The sequence below is a fragment of the Folsomia candida genome, unplaced genomic scaffold (genome assembly GCF_002217175.1).
Source record: "Folsomia candida strain VU population unplaced genomic scaffold, ASM221717v1 Fcan01_Sc016, whole genome shotgun sequence".
Lineage (NCBI taxonomy): Eukaryota > Metazoa > Arthropoda > Collembola > Entomobryomorpha > Isotomidae > Folsomia > Folsomia candida.
The window spans coordinates 3,396,521-3,417,108 of record NW_019091208.1 but is presented as its reverse complement, the minus strand read 5'-3'; the positions used below and the strand labels follow the sequence as shown (position 1 = coordinate 3,417,108).

Sequence of the window (20,588 nt, the reverse complement as noted above, 5' to 3'; positions counted from 1 at the left end):
GAGGAAACGGGGTGTTGGGTATGAAAATTTGGAAGTTCGAGTCAAAAAAAATTTTTGGTTAAGAATTAGTCTCACTTTAGTTTGGTAAATTACGTAAATTATGAATGTGTAAAAATCTATGTACAATTACGTTGACTTTTTACCTTGTTTTGTTCATAGTTTACTGATTTATAAGTGGAATACATTGGGGGTATTCATTACGAGCATATCGTCAGCAACGTTACAACAAGGTTTGCAAATTCGCAAAAACATTTTGGCTTAACAATTCCCGATCTTACGCATCTCGAAGGCTAGCGTTTAGTTCGCAATTTTTTTCAAAATTATGCTGCAATACGAAACTGCCATGAATATCCCCATAGTCTAACTGAAACTTGGTGAAATATTTAGTAAATAAAAACAGAGTAGAAGAAAAACTTCACATTTTGTATTACGAACCTAATCCAGTCACAGTTGGACGTTGCATACAAAAATTGCAATTTGGTCGCATACTGCAGAACTTTCTATGTAACTCAATCTGCCCTGCACATGTACATGCAATTCACTAAATGATCCCTGATCAAATTCCCCTCGAAGGGGATGCATCAACTGCCGGAGCATAAGGGAGCAATTTCGAATTAGTACTAAAACTCAAATCTGGTTGGAATAGAGTGATCTTATGTGATGGTAGGAACGTTTGAATTATTCGTGCTCCTCTTTCCGGCACATTTCCACATTTCATTTCATTTCCCATCTCGATCTGAACGTACGTACATAAAGTGTGACTGTGAGTGTTGTAAATAAGGAAAACATCAGTCTACCTAAAACAGATATCAACATGAGAGAGGAAAATACTTACAGATGCGAATGGCCACTTAAGATTGAGCAAAAGAGATTTACGGAGCAGTTTACTATCTCCTACGACTACAATTTTGCTACATTAAAGAAGAAGAAGAAGAAGGCGGACGATATAATACACGTTCGTTTTGTTCGTTCTACTTTATCCCGTTTGCACTGCCAAACTACTCCTTGTTTACTTAATGTAAATACAAAGTAGGAGAAACACTTAGACTTTGAGAGAGAGAGAGAGCAGTTTTAGCACACTTTGGGGGAGTGTAAGCAAATTCCTAAGTGGCAGTTACATTCGGCAAGATGAAGACGAGTCGTGTTGTTGATAATGTTATTATTTTAGCGAGTCAACAATATTGATGGGGTTGAGAGAGCGGAAGCGACAAATTTTGACAATTGTGTATGCATAGCGTTGTAATTTTTGGAACAAAATGTAAAACTACGAAAGAATGGAGGTCTCCCAGCGTATCCTGTCCGATTTTGAGCAAATAAGTGTCGATTGATCGCAAATTAAAGTAGTATGAAATTCGCAGAAGGCACCATCTCCAAGTGCGCTGGTTTGGCTGAGATATTTGCATCCGAAGAGGAGAAAACGTACCCTCAAGTTGACAAATTGTGCAGTACCCTTTCCAAATTTATTGTGCTATTTCTCCTCTTCGGATGCAAATGTTTCTACCAAACCTAAGAATTGGCACAAGTACTTTTTGCAAATTTCATACCAAATAAATTTGCGATTGATTTGCATTAATTTGGTCAAAATCGGACAGCATACCCTGGGAGACCTCCATTGTAATAGCTTCACACAAACATTTCCTAAAATAATTCTATGTACACAGTCCCTTTTTTCACATCCTGTAATCGTATTATAGTAGTTTTTTAACAAGAGAAAAAAGGCCCCGGAAATCTAAATCGGCTCACAAAGTGTGCCGTTCAGCCTGTTCCATTATTCTATAAACGGGACATTTTCAATCAATTCGTTTGATTAAAACTCACCAGCATGCCTCTGCCTGCCTCTGCTTTTCCCCGACATAATTCATTGTCAACATTATTACGGAAAAAGTTTAAATCGGCTAAGTAACTAAGTTTATCAAGCTGCGTTTGGAGGGAGAAACGAGAAAAGTTAAAACTTTTCACTTATTTTGTTTTGTTTTGCATAAAGGAGAGAAAGTTGGGGAAAATAAGTGAAAGTCTGGGTTGAAGAATTAATTTTGTAATGGATGATGGATGGATAATATGGTAAAAGGAGGAAGTTACCTTGGTCTGGGATCCGTCCTGTTGTTGTTGTTGACTGCTCAAAGACTTAAATAAGTTAAGTTTTGGCTTGCACCTGGGCTGGAAAAGTTTATGAATTTCTTCTTTCAAAGTTTTAAACTCTCGTCCAGCTGCAGCGTATCTTATTCCAAGCAAAACACGTAATTTGAGTTACGCTACGTTTTACTATTGGTGGAAAATGTGACTACCTGAATTTCTACACTCTAAGAAATCTTACCACCGGGTTATCACCGACTGGTGAATATGTGTGGCTTTACCGGTTGGGGATAATATATCACCACTCGGTTACAGCCAGTGGAATTACAATGTGGGAACCCAACACCCGACAACTAGCGGGGTGACAGTCTATCCACAAGAGGAAGCTTACTTTCACCGAAGTGGTAACAACCCCGATTACCGGAGCCGGTGCACTCTCGTTTGTCACCGGAGTTTTACCAACCGGTGCATGCATGTGAATTTTTCGGATGATGATAATATGTCACTCTGTTATAACCGAATCACCACGTGGTAACACCCACCACTATCTCGGTAACAGTGTATCACAAAGCGAAAGCATACTTTTACCCAAATGGTAACAACCCCATTCTGCACCAGAGTCGCGTGTGTCACCCGATTTTTCAGAGTGTACATATTTTATAAAAGCCCGAAATTTACATTTTTTTCACAGATTTTGCACCCGTCTTGGTCTCAATATACATAATTGTTGGTATATTTTGCGCTATATACATATCCGTATCTCGCATCTTTTTCCCAAGTAAGCTCCCTTGCAAGGAAGAGGAGAAGAAGAAGGATGGAGAAAGTGAGGAGCGGAGCGGTTTTGAAAAATGGAACCTGTCGCCATAAATTGTGCCTGCATTATTGGCATCATTGAATATCTAAGGGTGTCCTGTGCCGTGCACCTTCCTCAGATTTACTCCACCTCGTTACCCAATATTGCGTTGGTGTGTCAAGTGAAGTGAATTGAAGAAGCCATCTCATTCTTCCTCCTTCTTGTACTGACTCTGTGTCAAGCCGGGCCTTCTCCCACTCCGGTTTGGTTTGGTTAGTTACTGGCCGGGTTTTTGGTGACAGGAATGAAATTGAATTGAAGGTTTGAGCCGTAGTTGACTCGTGCTCTCCACCCACCCACCCAGTCGCCGCGGAAGGTGTGGGGACATCGGGGGACATAAACATTGTAGGACAGGGGAGGGAGGGGTTTGTATAAGACGGGCAGATGATGGGGACATCGAACAACCGTGGGGACATTGTCCCTCACTTCCGCGGCCACTGCACCCACCCACCGCACACTCACACACACAGTGTGTAAGTAAGGAAAAGAGATAAACTCTCACTCGTCTCACTTTCTCCGAGAGGACAAAGAGAGTGACATCTCAAAACGAGGATGCCCCGTCTCGAGAAGAAATTCATACGTGTATACCTAAGCATCATAGCGAGAGATCATGATCATGAATAAATGGGAAGGTTGCTGGCTGGCTGGGGAATGAATGATATCGGAGGATGCAGATATGGGATGAAACATGAGGAGGAAGTAGGAACAGTTCAATCAAGTTGTTGAGAGCGAGAGAGAGAAAGTTCAATACGCAGATAAATGAGATTCCTCTTCCTTAAGAGGAGCTGAGGTTGAAAGGAAGCAAGGTTTTAAGATTGTATCTACTCACTCCGCACTCCACACACACAAACCAAACCACTCGATGCTCCTTTATACTTATTTTGAAGGAGGAAAACCAAGATTGAACGAATATCGTAAATTTTAACTCGATAATATATAGGGACGTGGACGACGTGGAAGCGATTTATGGGATTATATGGATGTATGGATGGATGGTGCGTATATAGTATTTGATCGCGTTGTGGGATCAGCTATATGTATTTATTAGTGACGAAAGGCGACTGAATCGATGGTATTGATTGTGTTATAATCAATAATTGTGGTTTAATTGGATCATCTTAGAATGGAGGTGTCCGAGCGTATGCTCTCAGATTTTGACCAAATTAGCGTGAACCGATCACAAATTTAAGCAGTGTGAAATTTACGAAAGACATGATCTCCAATGGGCAGGTTTGGCAGGGATAGTTGCATCCGAGGAGGAGAAAACGCGCCCTAAAGTTGATAAATTTTACACTTTCCAAATTTACTGCGCCCTTTCTCCTCTTCGGATGCAAATATCTCCGCCAAACCTGCGCATTGGAAGATCATGTCTTTCGCAAATTTCATCCTAATTAAATTTTGGATCGATTGACACTATTTGTCTCAAAATCTAAGAGCATACGCTGGGAGACCTCCATTGTACATATGAGACTTGAGACTATTATTGTTTCTCCTTGTGGTTGGTATCTTCCTCTCTATCTATTTTAACATTATGATAGATTAATGATGCCAATATCCGCCCTAGATTTAACACATTTCTCTTCTCATTGTTTCAATTCCAGATAAGAAGAACCTCTCCGTGACCCAGATTGCACATGCAAGAACCCGAAAAGCGTCTGGATTTCACGATCTGGCTCGATAACTCTGTGTCCAAATAAGTCCCTTCAATTCCCTTCCAAACGGAAACCATATACTGTGTCGATCTCCATCTTTCGATCCATCGAACCGAATTCCCACCTATAAATACATACCGTCACATTATCACCACTGGGAACAAATGAATGCCACCTTTCTCCAGAAAAAAGTCCACAAAGTACAAAAGACTTTCCTCCACATTCCTAAAACTTCAAACGCATAATACAACTCAACAATCACCACCACGAAGCACATGCGTGTGCACATTTTAAACTAAGTCATTCTCGCCCTAGTTTCCATTACATCGAGTGACTTTCTAAATACTTAAGCCGTCTAAGGAATCACTTATGTAAATATTTACCCTCCCAACTTTCCAAATTGTGACGAATTCATGAGCAGGAAGTGAACTGAGTGAGTGAAAGTGAGACGCTATTATACTGAAACTTCTGTCAGCCCGAGATAGTGTTGTACCTGTATCAATAAACAAACCTCCTCTCAAAATAACCACACCACGATGCGCGGCATTCTCATTCTTCTCAGCGTGATTACAATCAATTGTCAAAATGTGAATGAGAACTCGACGACGAGCCATTTCCTCCCGGAGCCGGCGGGACTTTCTTCCTCCTCCTCGAGTGGGGGAGGGGGACGCCGGAGTGCCGATGATACCGATTACGACCACCAAGACCCCGAAGTGGGGGAAGTGGACGACATTTTGCTCGGCGAAGGGAAAGGGTCGCCGTTCGAGAGTGGTCGAAATGGAGGAACTGAATCGTCCACCACCACGACGACAACGACGACGACCACGCGATCTCGCATAGTGGAGACCAAGTATGGGAAACTGCAGGGGATGAGCATCACGATTGGGGCTCAAGGGAGACATAATCCGTTGAAAAACAAGATTGTTGAGGTAAGCGAATTCCATTTTATTTTACCCACCGGGCTCTGCGGGGAGCGATTTTCAAAGATAAGGAAGAAAGTGGACTTTCCATAAAATCCGACCGAGCCCCATATAATCTTTATAATGGGGGTTTTGTTTGATGAACAAGCCTGGAACAGTGGGTAGTAAATGGATAAAGCTTAATTTTACGGGGGACGATGAGAATAATGTCTCAAATACGAAACATCCACTCAGGATAAAATCTGGGGTGTAATTCAGACTAAATTATGAACATGCACCACTTTTTCCGTACTTTTACTCTCTAACCTTATCTGCACCTCTTAAATTTAAAGTTTGTTTGACCTGATTAAGTATTACGTAAAAAAGGGAACCAGTTTATTCTTTTCAAGTGTAAAGAACTAGAAGTGGCAAAGTTATTGGGGGGAATAAAGTTTCCGGAAATTTTGTAGGAAACATCTTGTTCAAATAAGTAAGGCGACTTGTGTCCAAATGCTTGCCCACAAATTTGAAACAGTTTTGAAAAGGACAGAACACTGCTTTTACGTAGTACACGTTTCATATTTAGGAGAGAGGGACAGAGCAGTTCTCGCAATGCAAATCCTTTAACCACAACGATTCATTTTCGCCAACCACATCTGCAAATGACACATGTGTGGCAGGCAGGCAGGCTGGTCGTGCAGTTCAGTTCTGTGTACTCAAAACACTATAGTTTTAATTCCTTCATTTCGACTTTGGCGACAACGACGACGACGCCGACTAACAACTCATGTGTCTAGTGCTTTGTGGTGCTAAACCTTTCTCAGCCATAACCCGAGCTCTCTCTCTAACTCTCCAAAAGTGGAGTGTTTCAGTGGACGCGGAAGATAATTTGGACCGTGGGGACATATTTTATAAGCCGATCGCGAAAAATTTTCCTTGCGTATTTTCAAGCTCAAGAATTTTTTTGAAAAAATACTGTATTTGAAAGAAATTAATGTTAGTATGATTAAACAGTAATCTAAAAGTTAAAAGATACGCAATTTCCCTTAAGATTAAAAAAAATTAGAAAAATCAAAATCTAGCTATTTATTACAAAATGAATTGCATATTTGAATGGCTTTAGTTATAAATGTAATCAATTATCTGGAAAATGGGTTGGAAAATGTAAAGGCAATATTATTAGCGTATTGGCATACAATTTTTAACTTTGAGTTGATTGTATAAGGTCGATGCTCTTGTACCTCAGTCCCCACCAGCCCGTGGGGACAAATGCATTTCATATCTCTACCACAAAGTTTTTCCCGTTGTCCCCATGCTTCCGCAGCCACTGGTGTGTTTAACAGGTTGGCAGTGTTTAAACCAAGAGCTCTATGTATGTCTGGTTTCCAGGTCTATGTTGGGATTCCGTACGCTTCCGCACCTATTAAATCCCATCGATTTGGCCCAACGCAAACAGCAATGCCGTGGGAAGGAGTGAGAGACGCAGTGAAGCCGGGATTCGTGTGTCCTCAGGTTGGTTCACTTCACAGTTAATTAATTAAATAATTAAGTGTCCTCGCTCTAAGTGATGAGTAATTAGTTGGAGGGGGAGAAAGCAGGGACGAGCACAAAATTAGAGTGCCACCACGGCCATCAACAAATCTTGTAATGTTTCCATTACGCACAGCAGAGATTGATTATAATCAACCAACCGCAAAACAGGCACATTTTTTTTATTTGTTCAATTTTTAGCCCGAGTCAGGGTTTATCTGTCTGTCTATCGGTTACGCTCGTATAACTTATCCAATAGACTTGAGATTTTGCACACACGTAGAACATGCAAAATCAAAAATTAAGCTGGAAGATTAGAAAAATACGTCAAAAAATAAAAAAATTGTAGTGGTGTGAAAATAATTGGGGTACAATTAAAATCTGAGAGCATAAATATACGACTCTACCGCTATGGTTATAAATTTGCCACCGACAGGTTATAAATTTATCACCACCGGTAACAAATTTATAACAAGTTTTGATACGATTATATCGAGTCGGTGGCAAATTTAAAACCAGTTATATATCTTTACTTGCTGGTTATAATCGTAACCCAATTATTCTCAGTGCACCACAATTTTTATTTTGTTGATAACAACCTGACTCGGGCTGAGTAAGGCTGCAATGTGAACTTTTTTTTTGCACAGGAATTTATCTCGCAAAAAATATATCCTAAATTTGTCCGTACAAATATAAATCGCATGTATGTACCTCATACAACTTTTTCCTCTTTTTGATCTCCTACACTTTCTCTTTTTCCCTCTTTGCAACCACACTACCCTCATCAAAGACTGCAATTCATCCGCTGAGCAGGGCACAAGCGATTCTATTGTGTTATGCAGTTCCTTTTTAACCTGGGAATGCCTCCTGGGCTGGTTTCCTTTTAAATGGATGAGCACCACTCTCGGCCTGAATGCAATGCAGTCAAGCCAGGAGAAAGAAAGCAAATTGCTTTTATTAATGGAACATGTATCCATCCAGTCAGGTTTAGATTGGAAGTGTGACAAGCATGTCAGGAGATCATTTTAGTAAATTGGAGTGTGGTGGTGGTGGTGGTGGGCCAGATTAAATAACGCGATATGTGTACTTGTTATTGTGCCGTTTATGAAATATTAAACCAATTCTGGATTTGTTTAATAAAGATGATGCCGGATATCCGGAACGAGTCGGCGGCTCTCAAGGAAATGCCCCGTGGTTATTTGGAGTACTTGAAAAAGGTGGAGCCATACCTGCGGAATCAATCGGAAGACTGTCTCTATCTCAATATCTACAGCCCAATTGGTAAGTGAACCCATGTATATAGTAAAAAGTTTTTGTTGTGTATGCAGAGTAAGCTTTGCAACCCCAAAACCTATAGTGGTCCTCTCTAAATAATGTGGTAACAAATTTGTCACCAAGGTTGGGGACTATCTAATTTTACGACTAATGGAATTGGCAACTTTTTTAAAATCTAATGGTACACTCTTAGAAAACTGGTATTAAATAATTACTGATCGGAGTACATACACATATAATTCTATCTGTAATAATGGGCTTTACCGTTCAGTAATGTTGTGGTAATGAAAAATTTACCACTTACAACCAGTCTGGGAGGGAGTTATTACCAAATCAATACCGGTACGGAGTATATATGCGAATCTACCAGATTTTTAAAGTAGCAATAAGTTTGCATGAAACTCGAATTTATCAACCTGCCGTGAGAAATTGACTATAACGGTAACAAATCTCAAATTTGTTACCAGAATCGCATTTATTTTACTTGCACTACCATTTTATTGCAACATATTTAGAATGCAGCTACACAAATATTTCCTGGTATTTCCTTCTTTCTACGTCTGCAGTTCCATTTATTTAAAAATTTATTCTCCCAGACATACCAGAGACCAACTTGTTACTCATCCTTTTCATCTTTCCCTCTGCGCCTAAACATTACGACAGTTTATATTCCGCACACCAACTTCCAACTACTTTAGTCTGGGATTGTTCCCGTATTTATCTTTGCCCAATTTCCCCTTCTCTATTTGTCTTGCTAATGCCGCTCTTCAGCTTCAACTCGAGATTTCACCCAAGTAAAACAGCGATTTAAAGTGAAAGTTTTAAGCAAATGTGACCCATCCATCCATCCGGCGTCTGAAAGGGTTGTTCTTGTTGACAAATTTTGACTCAAGTTCAAAGAGACTGCAGAGAGGGGAACCGTGTAAGAGGAAAAACATTTATTTAATGAAACGGATATAGCATGAATTTTTAATTGAACCACTTCATTCCACGCACCCGGAAAGCAGGGAGCAGAGGAGCGGCTCAAAGAATGCAAACACACTTTCCCGAAGAGGACGTGAAAGTAGATAATGTTTGGATTTGTTGAGTGCTTGTGGTGTTTAAAAGGTTCTTCTAAACACAACTAAATTAAAACCACAGTCGGCAATTGGTAATGAAATGGCGGCGGTGGTGGGAAATGAGTCAAAATCAATTAAAAGTAATAAGTAGCGTGGCGTCAGTGATGGTGAAAGTAGTGGGAATATTATTAATCTCGGGAAATGAGGAATTATAAATAAACTAGTTAGGAATGGAGGCATCCCAGCGTATGCTCACAAATTTTGACCAAATTATTGGAAATCAATCATAACTCTAGGTAATATGAAATTTGCAAATTACACTTTCTCCCAATGGGCACATTTTGCAGAGATATTTGCAACCGAAGAGGAGAAAAAACGCAGTAAATTTGGAAAGTGTAAAATTTGTCAACTTTGGGGCGCCTTCCTCTTTGGATGCAAATGTCTCCGCCAAATCTGCGCTTTGAGAGATCGTGCCATTTGCAAATTTCATGCGAACTAAATTTGCAATCGATTCCGACTAATTTGACCAAAAACTGTGACCAATCGCTGGGAGACCTCCATTACCCGTAATACTGAAAAGATTGGGAAAGAGAAAGCATCATTCCCCCAACTAAATTATTTATTATTGCATCGCACCATTACTGGTATTTGAATCGAACTTATTTTCAGATGATAAAACGGCGATTGTTTTTTCTTTCGTCTGGTGAAAGTTTGCTGGACGGGATTAGTTTTCCCTTCACCACGCGAGACAGTGAGCCGATCCCTTTCTCTCTTTCCCTGGGATTTGACTTGACACGAGCCAAATCTGTAAATGGGAGAATGAGGCTAATACTTGGATAATAATACTAATTCCATGCTTCACCCAACTTAAAGACGTAAGTGTTGAGTGAGCAGAACTTTTCCCGGGCGGATGTTGAAGAAGAAGAATCTTGAAAATGGTCATGTTTAATTTTATACTGTCCAAAACCCCGAGTGAATTCCCGTAGGATAGATTTTATCCAGATTGAATTTTAACCAAGTACCGTAATTTGCCAGAGATGGATAAGGGAGTTATTTTGGAAAAGTGAAAGTGTAGAAAATTGCTCAGGGTTTAGAGTTTCAATCAAGATTTTCTCATTAATCGGATCCAAGTCGGGTCCAATCTTGCGTGAAAACTCGACAGTTCTCCTTTATTAAATGGGCGATTTGCTGCAGTTTACTCGTAGGTTTACATTTACGGAGGAAGAGAGAGGGAGAGGCAATCACGAGTTGAGTGATACACGCAAACTTTGTCTATTTACTTTCTCCAGAGAGAAAGAGAGAGAGAAAGAGAGCGAAGAATGTGCAGCGCGACTTTCTTTTCCGTTTTATATCCTCCGGATTATAAGAGACTTTCGCGAGAGAGAAAGCAATCCTGATCCGTTTGCTGAAATGCTGTCTTTTTACATTCTTGATGGATATTTGGGCACCAAAATGGTCCGGATTCGGCCTAATTTTATCCTCTGAAGAAAGTCTACATTAGTTTAACATGTTTGTGTTAAAAAGTTGTAAGAAAAATATGGCTTGCGTAATATTTAGATAAGTGTAAGTAAATAACAACGTAATCCAAGATAGAAAATGTCAATTCCTAGATACACTCTAAGAAATTTTACCACTACCACCGAATTATCACCAGCAAGTGACTTTACCGGACGGTAAAAATTATGTCACCACTCGGCTACAAGATAGGAATCACGACGACCACTAGCTCAGTCTATTACAAAACGGAAGTATATTTTCACCGAAATGGTAACAACCCCTATAACCTGTAGTCAAATTTACCGGCTCATTTTTTAGCGTGTACAACCACCCTTATCGGCTCTCCTTTCGTCAAGTTTTTGCTTAATGGGACACTTCGCAGTTGACGGTGTCGCCCGAATTGGTTTCAAACTACCAAAGGGACACAATCACGACGCGTCGTCGACGTAATAATACACGTCGACTTTATTCCCTTTCGTGAAAGGATATAGTTTGAACTTTGTACATGCCGACGGATCCACTTCATTGCCAGATTAGGCTGCTCAATCCGTGTCTGGATCAATTTCTTGGAATCGTTCTCGTGATAGATTTCTCTCTCCAATCGAGTTAAAAATTGGACAAGTATTACGCAATTGTAGGCAAAGAAATTGCTTGGCTTGCTCAAATAAGTAAGTAGTAGATACACTTTTTCTATGTGTATGTATGTAGTTATCTAGTTAGATAACGCTAGTGATGGATGGTTAGTTAGTTGGAAGTGAAAATCCTACTGTCACTGGTCAATTACTGCGACTGCTACTACCACTCTTGCAGAAAAGCGAGTTGTTCAGCCAATTTAAACCGAGTAAATAAACGCATTTGCCAAATCGTTATATAAAGACGAGAAGTGCATTTGAGTGGAGAAAGGTCAATACGATCGGAAGAAAATCCTTGTTAAATATAAATGATCTCGGATTCTTTTTCACATCTCGTTTACTCAACTAACAAGAAATAAAGTCACAAATCAGGTCGCTAAAAAAACTTTGAGAGAGATTTACTCGTTGGTGTCAGTCTATTTTATTTTATCGGAGAGAGAGAAGAGCAAGGAGACGGTTCAAATGAGCAAAACGACTTTATTAGAGTAACAAGGTGCAATATTGGTAAAGTGAAATGTTGTCATTACATCAAGAGTAAAATTGGGGTGGAAAAAAGCAGAGAGAGAAAGAAGGCAAGAAAATTCTCAAATTGGTTGTGTTGTAAAGAAAAATGTCACATTTGTTAAATTGGGTGAATCGTCCGACTTGCTCAATTCTTAAATTTTGTATGTGAAAGAAACTGTTATCGAGTTGCGAGTTCTGAGATATTTTTAACCTAAACAAGCCTTATTTAACTTGTTTATCAATTTAGTTAATTGCTGAAACTTCCAGTGAAAAGTCGGAAAATTTAACACGACTTGCTCAGTTCCAAAATTTTGAAAATTGCGTAGTGGAAAGATCGAATTGCAAATTCTGAGATATTTTTAACCTAAACAAGCTATACAATATTATTTAACCGGTTTATCAATTTGGTTAATTTTGAAGGGTATTTACCCATTTCTGGAGAAAACTTCGACTGAAAAATTAAATCATTCCAAGATTCACAAATTCGCAATCCCTCTAGATTGGTTACATTTTGTAGAAAGTTTTTCTGCCTGATTTTCCCTCCTCGTCGTAATGATGTAAGTAAAAAGAGATGACATAAAAGGATCACCAATCAACATGAAATCCTTCCGTTTTGAAGAATAATAATATGAACCTGGAGTTAAGTTGGTTGAGTCGAGTCAACTTTCTCCGTCCGTGAGTGATGAATGGAACGGGGCTTAAAGAAGGAGAAAGTGAAAAGGCGGAGAAAGTCAAGTCAACGTGGAGCGGCAGGAGTAACGGGGTTCGTCCGTAATTCCAATTTCCGCCCGGGCAGGAAATGAAATGACAGCAGCCATCTCGTAACCACACGTCTTGTCAGGCCTACCAACTAATAATGCACGACACAAGGACGACGACATGGAGGGAGGCTGATGCACCGTCTGCTGTTCTCAAGTGGGGGGGATTAGCCCAACATCACGGGAATCGTCTCCTACCACTACTCCTGCTGCTGCTGTAGTGTTGATTTAAAACGAATACCTCCTGCTGCTCTGGCTGGCTGAGTCAGCTTGAATAAGGGAGAAAGTCGTATTGGGGAGGGAGAAAGTTAAAAAAAATCACCTCTAGTGCAAAGTCTTCATTTAGCCCGAGTCAGGGACAGGGTCGACTTACAAATTTTTGTCCAAATTGACCAAAGGCTTAATGTTTGTTCCATAATTTTAATATTTTGCACCAAATTTTTAAGTATTTCCAAATCCTTCGCATTGACTAATGGAGGGACTCGCTATCTTAAATTTTAAGCCTCCAAAATTAAATTTGCTAGACAGAAGTAATTCTTAATCTTCACACGAAATTTCATCTGCAAATTGCAACTTACGGTTCAGCCGTTTTTGCTCAATCGTGTCTCAGACAGACAAACATGACGATTACATAAGTCCTGACTCGCCCTAAACCCTACCAACTTTCAAAAGTGACGAACTGGTAAAAGTTATACGAGCAGTTTGGACCCTTATAAAATACTTGATTCGAAATGTGTGCTTACTTACTTTAGCCATTATTGTTTCGAGTTTTAGCCCTACAAGCAAATTCGATACATTTAAACCCAATTTATGTAACACTTTCTAATCTCACGCACCTACTTACAAAGTCACTTTGTACCGTGGGATAAATCGTCTCACCACGTCACCTCAGATCTCACCAGTCACCGGTCTACTGTACGTATATACTTAATTTCGCCTCGTCTGCATCCACCGTTTCTCGTAACAAAGGCAATAAGTCATCAAGGAGATGATGCCGAGGATGCATCGCTTTATCGCCGATCTCATCTCATCTCATCTCCACCCCTCTTCATTCATATTAGTTTAGTTTACTTTATTTCACTGATGTCTGTCCATACGCAGACAAACTGCGGAATGCGGATGAAACACTGATAGAATCTGGTGGGAGAAATCCACCAATACATATTTCGTGGTGCAGGGCTGTGGCATGTATGTACGTACATGGCAATGAAATCTAGCCCTCTCCCCAGCTTTCTCTAACAGAGTGACGGACAAGAACATCCGACTAACCACATCAAAGCCATGCAGCACCACTATTGAACCAACCTTACTTGACTTGAGCATTTGGACAGGGATCCATCCGTCCGGTGGTAGTGAGCGGTGGTGAAAGTTGTAGGAATATTGTCTTTCACTTCCTCATTATTCCGACCACGTACTGCTCAAATGGTGGCGGATCTGACTGATTTTTTCCTCTCTCTCACTCACTATCTCTCGCTCTCTCCTCCAATATTGCAAACCAACGAAAGAGAAAGCGGGAGGAGTGTGTTTGTGTGGATTCATATACGTAATGGGACAACTTTAGCATTGACATCTTCCATCCGTCTGGTAGAGAGGGTATGTACATTGTGTGTATGTTCTCGTACATGTATGGACATATTGGAGAAGAGTACTTTGCATGAAGGGTAAAAGAAGTCGCAGAAGAAGAAAAAGCATAATGGGTGAAATTGTCGTTGAAGAGTAACAGCTGCTGCGTCGTGGTGAAAGCGGAGGGAATCCGAATGTCTGAGTTGAAGAATTTACTAAAGAAAATCGTCAAGGACGTTGGAATGGATTGAATTTAATGTACATATTTTTTCAGTAATATTAAGTATTTTAACCGGAATCACGTATTTCCGGAGTAAGAGAAAGCAGGAGTGACTCTTGTGTTAATTGCGCCTTTTTTGTTCTAGTAGATGATTGAGATACTCGAATTGATCGAACTCACTCGAATATTTGGATCGATTCAACAATTGAAAAGTATTGCATTTTACTTACATCTTCTTCTTTCTTTTTGGGATGGTATAGGGTCGGGTGAATCTGTCCATGTGTGACTCAGCTCCCCCATCCATGTTGGTCGTGGTGATGAGGGCATTTAGATGGGTTGGATGTAGTCTTCGATTCAATAGATGGATAAAGATATCAATTTGGTTTCTACTAAGCCGCCCACATTTCCATTTCTTTTCTTTATCCGAGTCTGACCCACTTGCTGCTAACGCACCTCTTCACCTCGTTCTGAGAAAGTAAATAAGTGGCTTCCTTGCTCTTTTCGCAGACACGCTGCTCCTGTAATGCAGTTACTGTGCAGCGATTTCTAGCCCCTGTGAGGACAGTGTACACTCTAAAAAAATCCGGGGGCAAATGTGATTTAAGGTAATCGGGGTTGTTACCATTTCGGTAGTATGCTTCCGTTTGGTGATAGTCTGTCACCGACCTAGTGGTAGTTTCCACGTGGTGATTCCGCTGGGTTATCGCCATCCGATTAAGCCGCAGATACTCGTCAGTCGGTAATAATAACCCGGTCGTAAAGTTTCTTAGAGTGTACCCTCACATACATACAGGATTTTCTCGAGACGACAGAATTTCAGAAATAATTCAAATTTCGACACGAAACGAGATGAAGAAGAAACCTTTACAATTTACGGAATGGTTTTACACTCCTCTGACGGAGAGGGACCTCGCAGTTTGCTTCGTGATTCTCTCGAGAATTGGGAGACAAAGTGTATTTGTATTTCTCATAATAGATTCTTTCCCTCACAAGAACAGAGAGGAGTTCCGTGTTGAAATGAACTTCTTCTTTTTCGAGGACAAGCGAAAGGGTTCGATTTCACTTCCAATAAATCCCCATTTATTTCTGGTCTGGTTCTTAGCAGCAGCAGACCCCAGGACGTTTTGGGCCAGATCCATTTTATACGTATGCTGAACGTCCGTTGAAAATTCAAATTTCTTTTGTTTCCTAGAACAGAAGAAGAGGAGAAAGTTGGATTTCCTTCTGCTCTCGTCGTATCGTATTTCTTGTCGCCCTCGTCGCGAACAGAATTAGTCAAAATGATTAAAGAATTTTTCCACGCTTTACACAACTGGAGGAGAAAGCGAGAAAGAGAGAAAAACTAGAGTTGTCTTGAAAGTTTGGTGAACCGAAATGTGAAATGTGACCCGTACGTTTGTGTGTGTGTGGATTGAATGTTTTTGTTATTGGGCTGTCCATGTGCACTGACTGGATGATTTGGAGAAATGTGGTGGTGAAGATTGCTCCCATTCTCGGAGAGTCGTCTTGGGAAGGATAATGTTCAAGTTTTTAAAGCTAAGAGAGTGAGAGAGAGAGGAAATTAGGATGGGCTGTTGGGTTGATTTTGAAAGCAGAAAAAATCTGTCAGCTCGTTTCCCCCTCTTTTCAATGGAGGTCTCCCAGGGTGCGCTCTTCGATTTTGACGGGATTAGTGTCAATCGATCATTGATTTATTTAATGTGAAATTTGCAAAAGACACGATCTGCCAGTGAGCAGGTTTGGCAGAGATATTTGTATCCGAGGAGGAGAAAACGAGTAGCAAATTTGGAAAGTGTAACATTTTCAACTTTTGCACGCGTTTTCTACTCTTTGGATGCAAATATCTCTGCCAAATTGGCAGATAGTATCTTTTGCAAATTTCATACTAATTAAAATTGTAACTGATCGACACTAATTTAGGAAATCTCAATTGCTCGTTGACTCCTGAACATTTCCTTTTCTTCCAAGAATATGATCACATCATACAAAAACTATGTCAGTAATTTAGCCCAGTCCCCGATAAAGTGAAACATTGGTCACCGCATAAATAAAAGATAAGCAAAGGTATATATACCCAAAACTACTTTGTTTCCCGTCATTGTCCTCATTCCTACACGAAATGAGGAGAAAGTACACATTGTATGAATTCCTGTTACATAATGATAATCAAACCTACACCATTATTATGTAGAATGAAATATCCGTGTTCATTGTGCATCTGCGGATCTCCTTCCTTCCTCCAATTCCAATCTCCTGCCTTGACAAACTGCTCATGTCCATAAACTTTCTCCTGCCACCAACAAAACAAAGCAACTTCTACGTACGTGGGAGAGCAGCATTAATAATGTTTTGTGTCACCATTGTCTTTCCCTCTGTTTCCCCATGTCCTTCCCGAAATATTGTCTTGCTCCAAAATTTATTAATACAGACACGGTCTCATTCCACCACCAACCACACAAGCCATGTTCTTCTCTCCTTGTGTTCCTCCTCTCTGTTATTTCTTTGATGATGATGATGACCCGCTTTTGTCTGCGGGCCGGGTGAGTTATGGGGCAATAATGGTAGCAGTAGTGCAGAGAGAGAGAGGAGGAGCGGTAATGGGAGGGGGGAGGAGGTGGTGGTGGTGGTGGTCGTCGTCCTGGAGGGTCATCACAGCACAGTTTCAACAAAGCTGCTGCACACAGAAAGCACTTAACTTTAGACTTTCACTTGATAACACAAGCACTGCGTTAATGGACACCTCGTATATAAATACAAGGAGGCAAAAGTATCCCACTTTTAGCCTTTTGTGGCCAAGTGGCCTTAAAAATTGAGAGATTTGTGGAAAGAAAAAAGGTTACCCTGGGTTCAAAAGAAGTTATCCTGCTATAAGCTAAATGTGTAGGGAACTATTACACTTATGTATACGAGAGGGACGTTTTTAAGGTGATGAGTGTTTCCTTTCTGGCGGGTTTACTATATTTCTTGCAGTGAAAAGAAAGTGGGAGGTGCACGAAACTGGGAGAAAGTGCAAGAAATATGCGCCATTTAACCACGCGCCGTATTTAGTATGCGCGGCGGGGCGTAATTTCTTGCACCTTGCATTTCTTGCAGGTCAAAATACCCGAAAATTACCACTTTCTCTCCATCATTTCTTGCAAACTTTCACTTGCCCCCGAAACACTGCCTAAAACTGATGAAACCTTGTTTATTTCTTCTATGGAAATCTTGTCCCGGAGAAGAAAATTTACTGACCTAGAGAGCCGTTCAAATCCACATTTTTTATACTCTGCTCTCTTCCTCCCCGGGTTGAATTGTTTTATTGTTGTTCAACTTCATTTTATCCGCGACTTTGTGCATGGGGACAAGGAAGGAGGAAAAAAGGAGAAAGAAAGAAAGCAGCAAAATTGGAGCAATAAAGTGAAATAAAATAAAGCTCATACTTACAGAATGGAGGAGCTAAGGAGACTCGTCGTCGTCCTCGGCGGCGGGTGCGGGAGCGGAGGAGGAGGAGTAGGTGGAATTTTATCCCGCTGGCTTGCTGTTGGGTGGGATTCCGAGACTCATGTTATTTTCACAAGATTTTATCCCCAAGATTAAATTCCCTGTCACACTTCCTGACGGATCACACTGGGATGGTATTAGTAGAAGAGAGAGGGAGAGAGGAGAAAGTGCGGCGGGGATAAAAAGAAAGATGTGCTGGGAGAAAGGAGCCAGGCAAACGGGATTCCGTTAAGCTACTTACTTAATAAGTTATGGAGTTGTATGTAGTCAAGGAAGTGTTGGTTGGTGGGGAAAGTATGGTTGCCCAAAATTTCAGGGGGATGTACTCGTTTTTAGGAAAATAGATGTCCCAATCACATAATTAGTTTTCGAAATATTTAATGTTTTAGTACGAAGTTTTACCGGTGTCTAAATGGTGACAAAATTTCATGTGTACTCGTTTTTCGAAAAATAGATACACACTTTACCCCAATCCCATAATTGGTTAGATTTCCGAATTATATAATACATTACCCCCCTAAAGTTTTACCTGCGTGTAAATGGTGACATCGGCCGGTGGAGAGTCATGTCCACCACCACCACCAGTCCACCACCCACTGTGGCTAATGGGAAAGATAAATCTTGTTCAAAAGCACATTCATTGGAAAAGTTGTCGAACGCGAGGAAGACTTGGCTCAGGAGAGAGGACGAAATGGACGGACTGGCGACAGGATGGACATGACCAATGCATGTGGCTCCAGGCATTTACACCATCTTCTTATCCCATTTATGGAAACGCTTCTCACTTCTTCCCCCTTTTTTCTCTCTCACATCCATCGACATCTGCTGACTGGTGAAGGTGGACCACACCAGACCAGAGAGAGAGGAAAACTTCGTATTTTTTTCTCTTTTCCAGGATATAAAGAAAATGTCAGGTTGGCACCACACGTGCCAAAAAATTCGGGAGAAAGTCATTGAAGATCTTGGTTGGTGGGTCCGTTTTCTCTGAAAAATCCACACTTTCCACACACCAAAAGTCTGAAATATATGGAGAATTGCGAGTCACGAAATGAAAGGACTGCATGATTTCTCCCTGTTTCGTTGTTATGTACTTTCATCCCGTTATTTATTGGAAACATGGAGAGAATTTCCATGATTCACCTCTGCGAAAATCCTCCCAACACACATAAATACGTGTTCACAGGACAAGAGGGAAGGGAAACAAAACAATTGCACATGTTCCACCACTCCACCACCAACAAATACAATGTAGTACATACGTATTATTCGCCGTGAATGTGGAGTGAGGTAGGTATGTATCCGGTGCCAAAGGGTGCAGGCGAGGAAATGGAGAAAGTGAGGAAGGAAGGAAGAAGGAAAAAGTAACAAATGGTCGAGTGTTTGACACTCCACATAGTTCTTTATCGTTGCAACATGCATAGTTTAGAGGGCAGAGGGGTAATATTCACCTCTCTTTTTTGCCCGATTTCTCGCCATGATTCATTCATTGGGCACATTCTAAATCGTTTTTTTTCTCAAATGTGTTGGGAATAAGGGTACAAATTGGTGTAGGAATTTTGGACATGCAAAGAGACAAATTATTTCGGGATGATTCATTTATTGAGCACATCCTAAATCGTTTTAATCAAATTGCGCCGGTAATTTAAGAAAAGGATAAGGTTACACTTTAAGACAACTGGTATTAAATCATTACCGACTGGACTATATATTTGGCTCTACGAGCACGGTAATAATGGGCATTAATGGGCACGGTAATAATGGGCATGTCGTAGTAATGAAAAATTTACCCCTCAGAAACAAACTACTACCAATCCGGTAGGAAATTATTACCAAATCAATACCAGTATGTCGTATAAATCTTCCTTTACCAAGTTTTTAGCAGCGTACCTTAGGACGTGCAAAACGAGACAAATTTGCCTGTTCCGGATTTAATCGAGCCTTAAAATTAGCTTTGTTACGCAATACTTGCTTTTTTCTTTCGTACATACATCTTACACACTCACTTTGATTTACAAACAACTCGATGCATCCTAGTGGACTGATAACTGATGCGTCCTTTTCCGTGCTCAGCCCAGCAGGTAATTTTGGTGGCGATCAATCCCACCCGAAAAGAACAATCCATTTCCAGTCAGGTAAATCTTTTTCGGCCAGCTTAGCTCCGGGTGGGATCCGGTTAGAAATATTGGGAGTGATCCATCTTCAAAGACTTTCCTAAATCACGCTCCCTCCTCCAAAACTAAACTAAACCTAGAGGAGCATGTAACAGCCGCACTTCATCCAATTCCATCCATCTCCCCGCTGCCTGCTTCCCCTTAAAAAAAAGAAATCCGGATTTAAAAGAGGATTTCCCCATGCTTCGGTTCGAGTGGAAAAGGGGATTTCAAATTTAATTCAATTCAATTCAATTAATAAATGGAAATTTTAATGTGCAAAGTTTAGAAAATAATAAAATATCCCGACGTCATTTTCACACCAATAATATTATCCTTTTGAGATGATCAACCCTCTTCAGAAATGCTGTGTGCACTCGAAAGTTGTGATGGCCAAAACCAGATCAACGGCGGCTTCATGGTGTTACACATACACTGTTA

The 20,588-nt window shown here is 40.6% G+C and overlaps 1 protein-coding gene across 1 annotated transcript in view; it reads left to right on the top strand.

Annotated features, from left to right (window-relative positions):
• LOC110856540 (neuroligin-4, Y-linked) overlaps positions 1 to 20,588 on the top strand; it is a 60,798-nt gene that overhangs the window by 27,523 nt on the left and 12,687 nt on the right. The window contains exons 3-5 of the mRNA XM_035857137.1: positions 4,528 to 5,507; positions 6,867 to 6,989; positions 8,150 to 8,288. Coding sequence (XP_035713030.1) covers positions 5,115 to 5,507; positions 6,867 to 6,989; positions 8,150 to 8,288 — 655 coding nt within the window. The 5' untranslated portion in view covers positions 4,528 to 5,114. The remainder of the gene's footprint in view (positions 1 to 4,527; positions 5,508 to 6,866; positions 6,990 to 8,149; positions 8,289 to 20,588) is intronic.